Consider the following 16,627-nt stretch of genomic DNA (forward strand, 5'->3'; position numbering starts at 1 on the left):
AACTCGTCCCAGAGTGGTCTCTCAAGACTCACCTCGGGCATCTCCACTAGACCACTGAAAGGGACCCATTCCCTCCGGATTTGAGCAATTTTATCCTGCAGATATTTCCCAAATTCCTCTGCCCTGCACTGTAGAGGGGCTTCCCGCGGCCTCTGAGACAGAAGGGAGCGGGTCACCCGGAACAGGGCGGCAATCTAACCTACTATATCCTGAGAGATTCCAGGGTGTGGCTACCCTGAACCTCTTCCCCTTCCATATTGGGACTGCACAGCCTCTTAATCTGGGCGTCCCTCTCTGGGAAAACTTGGTATTTTGCTAAGCTTCCCCCACCTCACATCTCACTGCTTCTCCAGGTCCACATTCCATCACAGCTTTGAAATATGCAGTTGTACAGGTTCATTGAATTTTTAATTGATTGGAGATGATTTTATTTATTTATTTATTGTGAATGCTTCCCTTCTTGCTATCCATAATAATTCTATTTATTTTATCATTTATGAATATCAAAGCTGTGATGGAATATCCACATTCCATCACGGTTTTGAAATATGCAATTTTACAGGTTGATTGAATCTTTAACTGATTGGAGATAATTCCATTCATTCATTCATTGTAAATGTTTCCTTTCTTGCTATCCATAATAATTCTATTTATTTTACAATTTTATGATTTACTTTTTCATTTACAAATATTATATGTCTCATTTTGCTAGGATTTCTTGACTGGCACCAAGAATATGTATGAAGCTGAATTATCCACGGTGGACTTCTCAAATGCTCCAGGCAAGGCAAAAAAGGAAATTAACCAATGGGTTGAACAGCAGACTGAAGGTGAGATTTTTTTTAAAAAATTAACAATATTTTTATCTTTTTTGGGGTCTACCTCAAGAGTGTCAGACTCTTGTCATCATGGTGGCATCACATGACAAATCGGGACTTTCCCCTCCTTCGCTAAACCAGGAATGGGCGTGGCCAGAGCATGACGCATCCGGCCCATGGGCCATGAGTTTGACAGCACTGATCCCCATGGTAGTCAAACCCTTACTTTTATTTGCCACAATGCTGCCATCAAATACCAATTTCAGGAATTGATAAAAGAGAAAACAAAACAATAGTTTTCAGCAGCTAGTCTTACAGAACAGTGGTTGTAAAGTGGTTAAGAAAGGATCCAGTCTGCAGCCAGTAACTTGATATATGGTATTTTGGGTTCTCATAACAAGTCTGATGAAAAACAAAGGCTGAGAATAATCCACAGATACTTATTGATTAGATTGATTTGTCTGTATAGAAGTTTCTAGTTTGTACCTTTATAGAAAAGTAAAAGTTAAGGTTCAATGTTAATGCTTCATTCTATTGCAACAGAGGGTGTCGGGAGTCAGAAGTCACTGCCTTTATTTCTTTGCTATCCTCTCTTCCCTTTTCCCCTTCCCCACCCCTCTGTGTACCCTGTTTCCCTGAAAATAAGCCCTGCCGCCAAAATAAGCCCATAAGCCTTAAGAGTCTGCACAGCTGACCGCCCACCCGTTTTGTCTGGTTCAGTGGTGGGTTTCAAAATTTTTTAGAACCTCTTCTGTAGGTGTGGCTTGCTTTGTGGGAGTGGCTTGCCGGCCATGTGAGCGGGTGAAAGTGGCTTGCTGGCCATGTGACTGGGTGGGCGTGGCCAACCTGTAAAATGTGGTGAAAATCACTTAACAACGCTCTTGCTTAGTAACCAAAATGTTGGCTCAGAAACTGGCACTTGAAGTCTTAAAGCTGTCAAGTTACAAGACCCTCGCACACCTAACCCTTTAGAAAAAAAACCCCAGGGGTGTTCAAAATTGACAACTTTAAGACTTGTAGACTTCAAGTCCCAGAAATTCTCCTCCAGTCACGTTGGCTCAGGAACTCTGGCATTGAAGTGTGCAGGACTTAAAGCTGTCAAGTTACAAGACCTTTGCACCCCTAACCCCTTAGAAAAAAACCCCCATGGGTGTTCAAACTTGACAGCTTTAAGACTTGTGGACTTCAACTCCCAGAATTCCTCCTCTCGCTCTTCATCTTGATGATGTGCGGATGTGCGGGGGGAGGGAGCTGGAACCGGATCTAAACGGCACTGTAGATTTGTGGAACCTCTTCTATAGAAGAGGTTAGAACTGGAAGGAACCCACCCCTGGTCTGGTTGCTCATGGTGCTGTGGCCAAGAGGCTAGGTGGGGTGATGGAGCTGCCCCATGCACCCACACCAACTTACCTCAGGGCCCCCACAGTCGGGCCAGAAGTGGGTTCCTACTAGTTCAGCCCGGTTCGGCTCAACCAATAATAGTATGTCAGCCTCGGCTGCAGAACCAGCAGCGACCCAGGCTGACCATGTCCTCTGCCACTGCCGCCATCTTTTTTTTGAGTTCTGCACCATGTGCAGAACAATTTCCATTGAACTGCGCATGCACGCAAAGTGCACGATCGAACTGGCAGTAACGCCAGCTGAAACCCACTCCTGAGCCAGGCCATCCATTCAACACCTGCCTCGCGGTGGCAGCACCAAGAGCTATGTGCAGCAGGATTCCAGTAATTGAGAGGTTGCCACAAAGAGGAGGGAGTCAAATTATTTACCAAAGCACCTTCAGGCAGGACAAGAAACAATGGATGGAAACTAATCCAGGAGGGAAGCAACCTGGAATTAAGGACAAACTTTCTAACAGTGAGGACAATTAACCAGTGGAACAGCTTGCCTTCAGAAGTTGTAGCTGCTTCATCACTGGAGGTTTTTAAGAAAAGACTAGACCCGTGATGGCACACCTATGGCACACGTGCCAAAGGTGGTACATGGAGCCATTTATCAGGGCATGCGAGGCGTTGCCCTGTCAGCTGGCCAGCACACATGCGCGTGCTGGCTAGCTGACTTGGTCTTCTTTGGAGGCTATTTTGAAGCCTCCAGAGCGTGAAAAACCGGCCCTATGCGGTTTAACTGGTAGTTCAGGAGCACACTTCCAGTTTGCTCGAAAGGCTGGTTTTAGCCCTCCAGAGCTTCCCTAAAGGCTCCAGAGGGCAAAAAACGACCCTATGAGCAAACTGGAAGTCACCCTATGAGCAAACGTTCCCGAAGTTCCGGTTTGGGAAGCTCCTGAAGCCTCTGGAGGGCCTCGGCGTGGGGTGAGGGGAAGAATGTTTTCACCTTCCTCAGTCTCCTATAAAACCTCTGGAGCCTGGGGAGGGTGAAAAAAGAACGCCAAAAACGGGGGAGTGCTGGTTGGGCGTGCATGCGCGCTGGGGTTGTGCGCATAGCATTATGGGTGTGGCATGCCCTCGCATGACCCCACTGCGCTTCCCCCGCTTTTGGCCCACGAGGCAAAAAGGTTCGGCATCACTGCACTAGACAGTCACTTATCTGAAATAGTCTCCTGCTTGAACAGGGGGTTAGACTAGATGACCTCTAGGCTTCCTTCCAGCTCTAGATTGTTTTTTTTTATTCTGGAGATGTAGCACATTGACAGAAATGGCCAGTCAGGGCCATTTACAGCAGCCTTTGCTAATTCAGGATTTTTTAAAAAGATAATTATTTATAAGTAATTGCAAAGAGGAAATATACACTTAACAAGTGCATTTACAGTAGATTAGTCTCACTGATAATAATATTTAAGTCTCAGTTCTTGGCATAGCTAATTAACAGTGAAATTTCTCTGTCAAGGTAAAATCCCTGAGTTGTTACCTGAAGGATCCATCAATGAAATGACTAAATTGGTTTTGGTGAATGCTGTCTACTTTAAAGGCAACTGGGCAAAGGCATTTAAAGAAAAAGATACTGAAGACAAGCCTTTTAGATTAAATAAGGTAAATATTTTTTGTCTCTCTTCTATAACAGCTTGTGGTTTAGGTAGGTGTAGCAATAGCTACTCTCATGAAGCATCATCAACCTTTTATGATAGCGTTGAACACATAATCCTAACTCATCTGTACTCATCTTTTTTCAGCCTTCTATCAGTTCCTTTGTGTCTGATCAATAGTTACAAATCTCAAAGTTAAACCTAATTCCATTCTGAAATACTTTACTTAATTTAGTGGGTCATTTGTTTATTTGCACTAATACATGAAGGAAAACAATAAAGGAGTTTTTATTTATTTTTATACTATAGGTAGGGTTTTTCCCTTAGTTTATTTTTTCATTTGGCTTAGATGTTCTGTTTATCCCTACCTGGAAATGAATTTCATTTAGCTTAATAGAGTTGCATAATTCCAAAGAACAATTATATTAATATAGTTTTGCAAAGATTCACTTCCAAGAACTAGTTCTATCAATTTCAGCAAATACGTAGAGAAACTTTATTTCTTTGTTGTTTGATAAACTCCTCACTGTAATATTCTTAAAATAATGCAGACAGAAAAGAAGAATGTGAAGATGATGTTTATGGAAGAGAAACTTCCTTTTCGTTATATCCCTGAATGCAAGTGTCAAGTGCTGGAACTGCCATACAAGGGAAAGGATCTTAGCATGATAATCCTTTTGCCTGATAACATTGAGGATAATTCCACAGGCCTGGAACAGGTGATTCTGTTGTTTTCTTGCTATTGCTGTAAAATCATTGTCCTAAGCAAAATTATTCTAAATATCACATACCATATTTTTCAGAGTATATGACACACTTTTCCCTCCAAAAGAGAATGAAAATTTGGGCGCATCTTATACACCAAATGTAGTCCAGCCCCCCCACCGGCTCCACCCTTTGGCCTCTGCCTCCCAACAATTTGCCTTCTTGCAACAAACAGCAAACAGCCTGTTTCAGTTTCAGCTTTAGCACAGCTTGATTAGCACAAGCAGCTGAGTGTTGGTTGGATCGGCCTCCCTATGATCAGCTGTTTCAGGTTGCAGGGATTGCCATTGCCTATTGCTGCCTCCGTGGGCCCTTTTCTTCGCCCATTCCGATCCCTGTCACCCAGGCATAAAGTGGGGCATGTAGAGGCTGAAAACAGGGCATGTGGAAGCTGAAAATGGGGCATGCGGAGGCAGCAATAGGCAATGGCAATCCCTGCAGCCTGAAACAGCTTATCATCAGGAGGCCATTCCAAGCGGCAATCAGCTGCTTGTGCTAATCAGGCTGTGGTGAAATTGAAACTGAAATACGCTGTTTACTGCAAAGAGGCAAATTGCTGGGAGGCAGAGGCAGATTTTTTTTTCTTGTTTTCCTCCCCAAAAGCTAGGTGCATCTTATACTTTGGAGCATCTTATACTCCAAAAAATATGGTAAAAACCTAGTAGGATCCCCCATATGAATGGACAAAGTTGTGGTTTGTGTGATGCATTGAATTTTTTTACATTCTGAACATCTGTTAAAGCTGCAAATAGTTTAGCCTGGGGCAGAAACCATCTTGCACTCAGAGAAAGGCCATGTCTGGGTTAGAAAAATGTGCTCTCTGGTTCTGCAAGTTAATTCATACTGAGGTCAGTGATGTCCTGTTTTTCAGCAACACATTTCTCTGTGCTGAAATGGAAATATTGTGGCATAGTGATGAAAATAATTACTTGTCTTTCTTTGCCGTTTCAGCTGGAGCAGCAGCTTACTTTGGAAAAACTGCAAGAATGGACCCAGTCCAAAAATATGAATTCTGGCCTGGATGTCTATGTACATCTACCTAAATTTCAGCTGGAAGAAAACTATGATCTTAAATCTTACTTTGCAGCCTTGGGGCTATTAGATGTGTCTGACAGTGGCAAGGCTAATTTGTCTGGAATGTCAGGATCCCAGGATCTCCATGTGTCTAAAATTGTTCACAAGTCATTTCTGGAAGTAAATGAAGTGGGCACTGAAGCAGCAGCAGCTACTGCTGCAACATATGAGCTTTGTTGTTTGCGCTTGCCGAAGAATTTTAATGCTGACCATCCTTTCCTATTTTTCATCCGTCATAATCCAACAAACACTATACTTTTCCTTGGTAGATTTGCTACTCCATAAAGAGTAAGTTATAAAATCAACTTCCAGCATCCTAGCAAATACATTTTTCTCTGTCTGCTTGGGGAAATTGCCACGAATACCATATTTTTTGGAGTATAAGACGCACCTTTTTCTCTCAAAAAAGAGGATGAAAATCTGGGTGTGTCTTCTACACTGAATACAGCACTTTTGGCCTACTGAAACCCTGACCCCTTTGAAAAAATGGCCGTGCAGAGGGTTTTGGAGGCTTGCAAAGTGCTCCTGAGGGCTGGGGAGGGCAAAAAAGAGCAAAAAAGGGCCTGTTTCCCCCCAGCCTCCAGGAGTACTCTACAATTCTTCCAAAGCCTCTGCATGCCCCCCCTTTTTTTCCAAAAACTGGCCCTTTTTTGCTCATTTTTACCCCCTCCCCCCCCCAGCAGCACTCCAAGAGCTTCCAAACTCTGCATGCCCTTTTTGTTGCAAAATACGGCCTTTAAACTCCTTCCATAGACTTCTCAATTTCGAAGGTACTGGACTATTTAGCTGGAGAAGTTGGGGGTGCGCAATGAGTTTCGAATGAACCGGCTCTAAAAACTCCAGCCACGCCCTGGGGAAGTTTCCAAGAGCTTCCAACAGGCGAAGCCAGAGAAGCAACAAGTCCAACCAACCTGACCGAAGTCCCAGCACCAACTGAACTGCGCAGGTCAGAGAAAGTCTCTAAATGACCCGCCTATCTGTGTGACTACATCACAGGCCAGATCAGTCCAATTAAGAGGGGAGGGGTGTTACATAATGGCAGCCAAATGGTAGGTTCCACCAAGGTCCTCCGATCCAGCGGGAAAATACTGAAAGCCGATTGGCCGAGCCGTTGTCAAACAGGCCAGTGCTGGATTTGTAAATAGTTTTCTAATGAAGAGCTGTTGTTTGTCACTAAAGCCTGAGTCTGTTTTATCCATTCACCCAATCTTGTCAGAAAGTTTTTCCTTATTTCTAGGTTGAATCTCTTCTTGGTCAGTTTCCATCCATTATTCCTTGTCCAGCCTTCAGGTGCTTTGGAAAATAGCTTGACCGCCTCCTCTCTGTGGCAGCCCCTCAAATATTGGAAAACTGCTATCATGTCTCCCCTGGTCCTTCTCTCACTGTCCTTTATATGTTTTCGCCTCCAGTCCCCTAATCATCCTGGTTGCTCTTCTCTGCACTTTTTCTAGAGTCTCAACATCTTTTTATAGTGTGGTGACCAAAACTGAATGCAGTACTCTAGGTGTGGTCAACAAAGAAATAAAGATTCTGTATGTATATGCTGAAGTTGACAGAACTAGTTCTCAGAAGTGAATCTTTGCAAAACTACGGTATATTAATATAGCTGTTCTTTGGAATCATACAACTCTATGAAGCTAAATGAAACTCATTTCCATGTTAAGGATAAACAGAATATCTAAACCAAGTTAAAAATTATGGTAAACCAAGAGGAAAAAATGACCTATATCAGTGATGGTGAACCTTTTTTGGCTTGCGTGCCATAAATGGGGGGAATGCAGGGGGATCGTGTGCGGGTGTGCCGCACCCATAATGCAATGCATGACCCCCCCCCTGTGTGCATGTGCACACTACAGGCGCAACCCCATTTTTTGCACGCTTTTTTCATCCTCCCCAGGCTCCAGAGGCTTTATAGGAGCCTGGGGAGGGTGAAAACAGCCTCCCACGCCTCCCGGAAGCCCTCCGGAGGCTTCAGGGACCTTCAGGAGGATTCCCTGAAGCCTCCGGAGCAGTCAAAATGAACCTCCGAGCAAACCGGAAGTTACTTCCGGTTTGTTCAGAGGGTCGTTTTGAGCGTCCCGAAGATTTCAGGGACCTTCAGGACGCTTCCCTCAAGCCTCCGGAGCAGTCAAAATGAACCTCCGAGCAAACCGTAAGTGCATTCCTGAATGTCCGGTTTGCCCGTAGGGCTGGTTTTTTGCGCTCCGGAGGCTTCAGAGAAGCTCATGAAGCCTCTGGAGGACCTCCGGGGTGGGGGGAGGGGGAGGCTCCTTATAAAGCCTCTGGAGCCTGGGGCGGGCAAAAAATGGCTTTAAAAAAGGGTGAACGCCTCGCGTGCCCTGACAAATGGCTCTGTGTGCCATGTATTACAGAAAATGACAATGCTAAATTCAGTAAAATATTTCAGAATGGTATTAGGTTTAACTTATGGGAAAGTTGAGGTTTATAACTAGTGATTAGGCTCAAAGAACTAATATGAGGCTTCAAAAAGATGACTACAGATAGGTTAGGGTTATGTATTCAGCGCTATCATAAAAGCTTGGATCTGGTGCTTCATAAGTGCTTATTCCTACGCCTGCCTAGACAACAAGTGATTATTACAGAAAAGAGACTGAAAATAATCATTTACCTTATTATAAATCTATATTTTAATAAATTTACAGACATTTCTAAAATTCTCTTTGCACTTTGTCATTATGGAGTACTAAATGTAGATTAATGAGGAAAAAGTGAATTTCAACAACTGTGGAATCAGGCTGCAGCATAACAAAATTGACAAAAGTGAAAGTGGGTCTGAATACATTCTGAATGCACTGTAGAAAGTATCTATAATTACAGTCACCATACACCCTTTATTATAAAGGATAGCAGCCCTTTAGATTTAATTATTTCATCATTTTGCTCTTGAATTTTCCTCTGTAAAACAAAGGTATAAACAATTATTACTATTTTAATCCTTGTGAACCTCTTTCATTTTTGCTACTTTTTTCCTGTTTCTCCTTCATTTTTTCCAAGAAATAAAGTGATCATTGTATCTACAATCCATTTCTCTGGCCTGTGATTGAGAAGGAACTCCAGAGGATGCTTTAGATATCAAGGCAATTTCTGAAAATACTGTATATTGGGGGTGGAGTATGTTTTTCTTAACAACAACAGAATAACCTAGTTGTAAGGGACTTTGTAGGTCATCTGGTCCAACCCCCCAGGAGGCCCTATAAGCAGGAGGCCCTACCCCATTTCTGACAGATGGCTGTCCAGTCTCTTCTTGAAAGCTTCCAGTGGTGAAGCTCCCACAACTTCTGAAGGCAAGCTGTTCCTTTAGTTGATTGCTCTCACTATCAGAAAAGTTCTCCTTATTAGAGGTGGGAAATGAGAAAAGAAGAGGAGGAGGGTAGTGAAATTGTAGAAACAATGGAAAATAAAAAGCAGACAAGATTTCACTAGGTTTGACAGTGGTGCAAGGAAAATTGAAAAGAGTGGATATGTCCCAACAAAGAAAAGGGAAGGGATTATAGAAGAAAGGAAAGGGAATGGCCAGACAGGAATAGAGAAGAAAGAGAAGAAAGAAAGGAGCAATAAGAGAAAAGAGGAAGAAAAGACAGGGAGATAGAGGATACATCAATGGGTGATGGAAAAGTTTGAGAAGGAAGAATATATACCCAGTAGAAAGGAAAAACAGTTTAGAGTTTGGGATGAAAGGCTCACTAGGAAGAAATTGGATATTTAGAAACTACTATGTGGAGAATATAAAGTAGAGTACTCTTTTACATGATAATTAAACTGAGTTGCTAATTGATTGTATATGATAATGAAAAGATAATCAAATATAGGTTAAAATATAGGAAAAAATATATGAAATATGGATACATATAGAACTTTTAAGATGAATAAAAGTGAGGTGCATATTGCTTGTTATTTTATATAGCAGATCAATGGAATTGTAATAAGCATTGAACAGCAAGGATTGTAATTTTAAAATAATTAAATGTAAGCTAAGTAAAAATCTGGAAAAATGGAAGAGGAACTTGAAACATACTTATAATAGAAAATTATTGAGATTATAACGACAGAACTAAAAATTGGGGCATCTAATGATGTATAAACTATACAATATTATGATGAGAATAGCTGGAAATTGTAACCAGGTCCACATTTTGGCAAAAAATAAGTTTGGGGGCGGGGTTTAAAAATATAATTGCTATATATGTATACTTTTCTTTTTTTAAAAAAAAGCAGGATATATGTTAAAATTAAAGATGTTTATTTAAATGAAATTACTAATACCATCAACATAAAATGGAGCCCCCTATGTGGCTGAAATACACCATGTAAATGAGATGAAGAGTAAATGGAAGAGAGGAGAGAGGTAAGAGGAAGAAAAGAGGATTAGCAGAGAGGTCAGGAGGGGCCAAGAAGAGGAGAGAAAGAAGGAGTGGAAAGAGGAGAGAGGAGCAGGAGAGAGGAAGGGGAAGTAGAGAAGAGAAGGATGACAGAGGGAAGAAAGGAGGTAGGGAGGAGGAGAGAGGGAGAAGAAAGTGATGGATAAGGTACAAATATGGTGTATGGAGAGCAGAAGATCCAATGGTAGTTCTTGGGGGTTGATGGCATGATGAATTGACATAATATTTCATAATACAAAATAGTGTTGGTTATGTAAGGATATACATGTGGTTATTTGTATGAAAATGAACAAATAAAAAAAACTTTATTATATATAAAAAAGAAAATTTCTCCTTATTTCTAGCTTGAATCTCTCCTAGATCAGTTTCCATCCATTATTCCTTGTCTGGCCTTCAAGGGCTTTGGAAAATAAGTTGACCCCCTCCTTTCTGTGACAGCCCCTCAAATATTAGAACACTGCTATCATGTCTCCCCTGGTCCTTCTCTTCACTAGACCAGCCATGCCCAGTTCCTGCAACTGTTCTTCATATGCTTTCGCCTCCAATCCCCAAATCATCTTTTTTTTTTAATAAAAAGTTTTTATTTTAGAGGCATATAGACAAACAAAACATACAACATAAAACCATCTTCAATTACACACAGCGATTTGTTATAAGATTTTTGTGCATCCTTTCCATAGTCCTCACAATTTATGTAAAGTCACATATTATCAATCCAATATATATGTATACATTATTATCATTGTACATCGTTTATATGACTATAACTATTATTCCTTCATTTTAAATGAGATATTATAAATATTGGATTCCTTTATATTATAACAATTCATTACATCATCTTAAATCTATCCAATAATAATGTATCTTTATGTTGTAATTCTGCATCATTCTATTATTCTTGTCTTATTAAAATTCTCCAGTGTCTTTCATTTCCATGTTTTTTTATCTAACCAGTGATAAAATAAATCCCATATCTTGTAAAATTGTTTAACTTCTTGTTCTCCAATTTCAAATGTCAGTTTACTCATTTCAGCACATTCCATTATTTTCTGAATAACTTCCTCCTGCGTTGGTATTTTCTCATTTTTCCAATTTTTAGCAAATACAATTCTAGCCCCTGTTAACACATTTACAATCAAATATTGCAATTCCCTACTATATGTTTCCAGTAAAATTCCCAATAAAGTCCCCTAATCATCTTTGTTGCTCTTCTCTGCACTCTTTCTAGAGTTTCAATATCTTTTTTACAGTGTGGTGACCAAAACTCGATGCAGTATTCTAGGCGTGTTCTTACTAAGCCTTTACAGAGAGGTATTGGAATAGAATAGAATAGAATAGAATACAGAATAGAATAGAATAGAACAGAACAGAACAGGATTCTTTATTGGCCAAGTGTGATTGGAAAAACAAGGAATTTGTATTTGGTGCATATGCTGTCAGTGTACATAAAAATAGATATATTCATCTATGACTCTCATTAAGTGTTGTACCTTATGATTCTTGACCAATATATCTTGTGCCTCACATGGTCTTCATTGAATCCCTCTGGTGGCTGATGCTGCACACTGTTGCCTCATATTTAATTGGTTGTCCACTAAGACTCCAAGATCCCTTGCACAGTTACTGCTATTAAGCCTGGTTTCTCCCAATCTATATGTGTACTTTTGGTTTTTATTTGCCTAAGTACAAGCTTAGTATAAGTATAAGTATGTAAGTTGTTTATCAAGATATTGAAGAGTACTGGGCCTAAGATGGAACCTTGTGGTACGCTGCTGCTTACTTCTCTTATGTAGACATAGTGCCATTCAGGACTACTTGTTAACTACCCTGACATCAACTGGGAAACAAACTCTGCACCAAGTGGAAGATCCAACAGGTTCCTAACAAACCTAGCAGACAACTTTGTTTTCCAAAAAGTAGAGAAGGAAACAAGGGGATCAGCCATACTGGACTTAATTCTCACCAACAGAGAGGAAATGATAGAAGGTGTTGAAGCCATAGGAACCCTGGGGGCAAGTGACCATGCAATATTGGAATTCAACATTATCCAAACACAAGTAGTAGAACAAAGTCAAACTAGAGTCTTGGACTTTAAGAAAGCTAATTTCAATAAACTTAGAGAGAGCTTGGGAAAAATTCCATGGATGAGAATCCTCGAGGGGAAAACAACTCAAGAAGCTTGGGAAATTTTGAAAAATGAGATTAGAAAAGCCCAGTCTAACACAATACCAATGAAGAAGAAAAACAACAGCTCCCAAAAGAAACCAGCATGGCTGCATAAACAACTATCTGACAAACTGAAAGACAAAAAAAGTAAGTATAAAAAGTGGAAGGAGGGGGACATAACTAAGGCAGAATATCAGCAAATAGCCCGAGCCTGTAAAGATGAAGTGAGGAAAGCTAAGGCTCACAATGAAGAAAGGCTTGCCACAAAAGTAAAAATTAACAAAAAAAAGCTTCTTCCAACATGTTAAAAACAAGAAAAAAGTTAAGGAAACAATTGGTCCATTGCTAGGAGAAAGTGGCAAGAAGGTGACAAGCAACAGGGAGAAAGCAGAACTATTTAACTCATGTTTTGCATCTGTCTTTACACAAAGGGATAAAACAGTCCAACCTATCAAAAGCAGCACCACAAAATTAGGAACACAAATTGAAATAGGGAAGAAAATGGTAAGTGAGCACCTGTCTACCCTAGATGAGTTCAAATCACCAGGACCGGATGGATTACACCCCAGAGTTCTGAAGGAACTAGCAGACGAGATCTCAGAACCACTGAATTATATCTTTCAGAGATCCTGGAACACCGGGGAACTACCAGAGGACTGGAAAAGAGCTGATGTGGTTCCCATCTTCAAAAAAGGGAAAAAATTAGATCCAGGAAACTACAGACCTATCAGCCTAACCTCAATACCAGGAAAGATTCTGGAAAAAATAATCAAGCAACGAATTTGCGAACACCTAGAAGCAAACAAAGTAATAGCCAAAAGCCAACATGGATTTGTCAAAAACAGATCATGCCAGACTAATCTTATTGCATTCTTTGATAATGTGACAAAATTAGTGGACCAGAGGAATGCCATTGATATAGTTTACTTGGACTTCAGTAAGGCTTTTGATAAGGTAGACCATAACCTACTACTAGATAAAGTAGAAGAATGTGGGTTAGACAGCATCACCACCAGATGGATTGGTAACTGGCTGACCAACCGCACTCAACGTGTAGTTCTCAATGGAACTGCATCTACATGGAGGGAAGTATGCAGTGGAGTACCCCAAGGCTCTGTTTTAGGCCCAGTACTCTTCAACATCTTCATCAATGATTTGGATGAGGGAATAAATGGGGAACTCATCAAATTTGCAGATGATACCAAGCTGGCAGGAATAGCCAACACTCCAGAAGATAGGCTTAAGATACAGAAGGATCTTGACAAACTTGAACATTGGGCACTATCTAATAAAATGAAATTCAATGGTGAAAAGAGTAAGGTTCTACATTTAGGCAACAAAAACGGAATGCACAGGTACAGTATAGGTGATACCATACTCAGTAGTAGTAACTGTGAAAGGGATCTTGGAGTCCTAGTGGACAACCATTTAAATATGAGCCAGCAGTGTGCAGCAGCTGCCAAAAAAGCCAACACAGTTCTAGGCTGCATCAACAGAGGGATAGAATCAAGATCACGTGAAGTGTTAATACCACTTTATAATGCCTTGGTAAGGCCACACTTGGAATACTGCATTCAGTTCTGGTCGCCACGATGTAAAAAAGATGTGGAGACTCTAGAAAGAGTGCAGAGAAGAGCAACAAAGATGATTAGGGGACTGGAGACTAAAACATATGAAGAACGGTTGCAGGAACTGGGTATGTTTAGCTTAAGAGAAAGAAGGACTAGGGGAGACATGATAGCATTATTCCAATATCTCAGAGGTTGCCACAAAGAAGAGGGAGTCAAACTATTCTCCAAAGCACCTGAGGGTAGAACAAGAAGCAATGGGTGGAAACTAATCAAGGAGAGAAGCAATTTAGAACTGAGGAGGAATTTCCTGACAGTGAGAACAATTAATCAGTGGAACAGCTTGCCTCCAGAAGTTGTGAATGCCCCAACACTGGAAGTCTTTAAGAAGATGTTGGATAGCTATTTGTCTGAAACGGTATAGGGTTTCCTGCCTAGGCAGGGGGTTGGACTAGAAGACCTCCAAGGTCCCTTCCAACTCTACTATTGTATTATTGTATTATTGTTGAGCCAGTTACAAATCCATCTGATGGTGATACTATCTATCCCATTTTTTCAAAGCTTACCAAGAAGTGGGTTGTGGTCTACTCTGTCAAAAACCTTGCTGAAGTCTAAGTATACTATGTCCACAGCATTTCGCTAATCTACTAATTTAGACATTATAGTCAAAGAATGAAATTAGTTTGGTTTGGCATGATCTGTTTTTAACAAACCTGTGCTGACTTCTAGTTATTACTTTACTCGTTTCTAGAAGTTTGGAGATTTGTTTTTTGATTATTATTTTTCCCAGTATCTTCCCTTGTATTGGTGTTAGGGTGACTGGTTTGTAGTTTACTGGATCCCCGCCCCCTTTTGTTTTGAAGATGGGAACCTCATCAGCTCTTTTCCAGTCCTCTGGTAGTTCCCCAATGCTCCAGGATTTTTGAAAGATGTGATACAGTGGTTCTGAGATGACATCTGTCATGTCCTTTAGAACTCTGGGGTGTAATCTGTCAGGTTCCAGTGATTTTCATTCATCAAGATCAGACAGGTGTTCGCTTATCTTTTTTTTGTTGTTGTTGCTTATTTTAACTTATATTTCCAGTCTGTCTTTTACAGTTGTTTTTGGTATGTGGATCTATTCTATAGTTGTTTTTTGCATGAAAACGGATGCAAATAATGAGATAAGCAGCTCTGCTTCTCTCTGCTGCCTGTTACTTCCTTTGCAGTCTTCTCTCATTAGCGGACTGTTTCCTTGATTTTCGCCCTCCCCCCTCCGGTTATTTATATGTTCAAAGAAACTTTTATTATTATTAGCTTTGACTGTCTTTGTTCATTCTGAGCCTTTGCTTTCCTAACTTTCTGACAAGACTGCATATATACATATATCGGTGCCTTTAAATGCAAGTTCTCTCCAGTAGGTTTTTCACCCCCTCTGGCTTCTGCTGCTCCTTTCGTTTTTCCTTCCCTCCCTCCACCGTTCCCCCCTTCCTCTCCTCTCCCTCCCTTTCGGTCAACGAGTTTGTGCAGCTGGGGCGGGTGGACTAAGTGCGGTACTGGATGCGCTGTGCTGATTTGGGCAAATTGATAGCAACCGCACCCTTCCTCCTCCTCCTCTCGCGCGCCTTCCAACTCTCGAAGCCTGCCTGGTTCAGAACTCTTCCCCTACCAGCCGATGAAAGTCTGAGTGAGTACCAGGGCTTTGCCGTCTTGCCAGCTCCAGAGACCGCCTAGCGCGCCCTTCCTCCAACGTCAAGACCTCGGGTCTGTGCGGCTGTGGCTCTCTGCGCATTCAACCCACCTTCAGCATCGCCGCTGCTCTTTTTTCGGCAGGTAAGGGCGGGTCCCGCGGCCATCGCTTGTTGCCGTGGTCCTTGTTCGGGATTGGTTTCAAAGGTGCCTCAGAAATAATTGTCTTTCTTTTTGTTTGTTTTCAAGCTTTCCCGTTCGTCACTATGGATAAGCTGGCTAATGCAAACTCCCAGTTTGCTCTGGATCTTTTCCAAAAGTTGAAGGAAGCCCACCCAACCGGCAACATTTTCTTTTCTCCTTTGAGTCTATCTTCAGCCCTGGCCATGATCGTCTTAGGGGCCCGGGCTAACACAGCCTTGGAACTCTTGAAGGTCAGCAGATTTTTTTTTTCTGACGTATTAGTATGGCTGCTATGAGGAGTGTGGCTCTTTTTAAGGCGCGTTGTATTTTAAGTGCTGTATATTTGAAAGACCACCTGTTGTTTAGGGATGAATCATCGATTTAAAATGTATTAAGTGTATCACTAGATTTCCTTAGAACTTCCAAAAAGTTAGTGAGTCACTGGGTAAATAATGTTTCATTCGTGATTTACTTCAGGTTTTTACTAGTGATCAGCTGAACAAACAATTCTCAAGAGAATAAGGGTGATAGATAGATAGATAGATAGATAGATAGATAGATAGATAGATAGATAGATAGATGATAGATAGATAGATAGATAGATAGATAGATAGATAGATAGATAGATAGATGATAGATAGATAGATGATAGATAGATGATAGATAGATAGATAGATAGATAGATGATAGATAGATAGATAGATAGATAGATAGATAGATAGATAGATAGATGATAAAGATAGATACATGATAGAGATAGCTAGGTAGCTACTATCATTACCTATCCAGATGATAATGGAGGGGGGGAGGGAGGGAGGCATTATGGAGATAGATGTAGGTAGGTAGTTAGCCAATTTTCTATCACTAAAGTTGACCTATTGATCAGATGTTCTTGGAATTCTATTTTTAACTGACAGGTTACACTCTGAGAAAGTTTGAAAACCCTTGGTTTAGATTTTCCACATATAGTTGTCCAACCTGTACGGAATAAGGATGTAAGAA

At 41.0% G+C, this 16,627-nt stretch overlaps 1 protein-coding gene across 1 annotated transcript in view; it reads left to right on the forward strand.

The window, feature by feature from the left end:
* Positions 1-16,627, forward strand: part of LOC309392184 (uncharacterized protein) — a 30,220-nt gene that overhangs the window by 4,577 nt on the left and 9,016 nt on the right. The window contains exons 4-10 of the mRNA XM_081953185.1: positions 713-830; positions 3,663-3,805; positions 4,350-4,517; positions 5,515-5,910; positions 6,408-6,438; positions 15,446-15,586; positions 15,692-15,876. Coding sequence (XP_081809311.1) covers positions 713-830; positions 3,663-3,805; positions 4,350-4,517; positions 5,515-5,910; positions 6,408-6,438; positions 15,446-15,586; positions 15,692-15,876 — 1,182 coding nt within the window. The remainder of the gene's footprint in view (positions 1-712; positions 831-3,662; positions 3,806-4,349; positions 4,518-5,514; positions 5,911-6,407; positions 6,439-15,445; positions 15,587-15,691; positions 15,877-16,627) is intronic.

Source organism: Natrix helvetica (genome assembly GCF_964273705.1).
Source record: "Natrix helvetica genome assembly, chromosome: 4".
Classification (NCBI taxonomy): Eukaryota; Metazoa; Chordata; class Lepidosauria; order Squamata; family Natricidae; genus Natrix; species Natrix helvetica.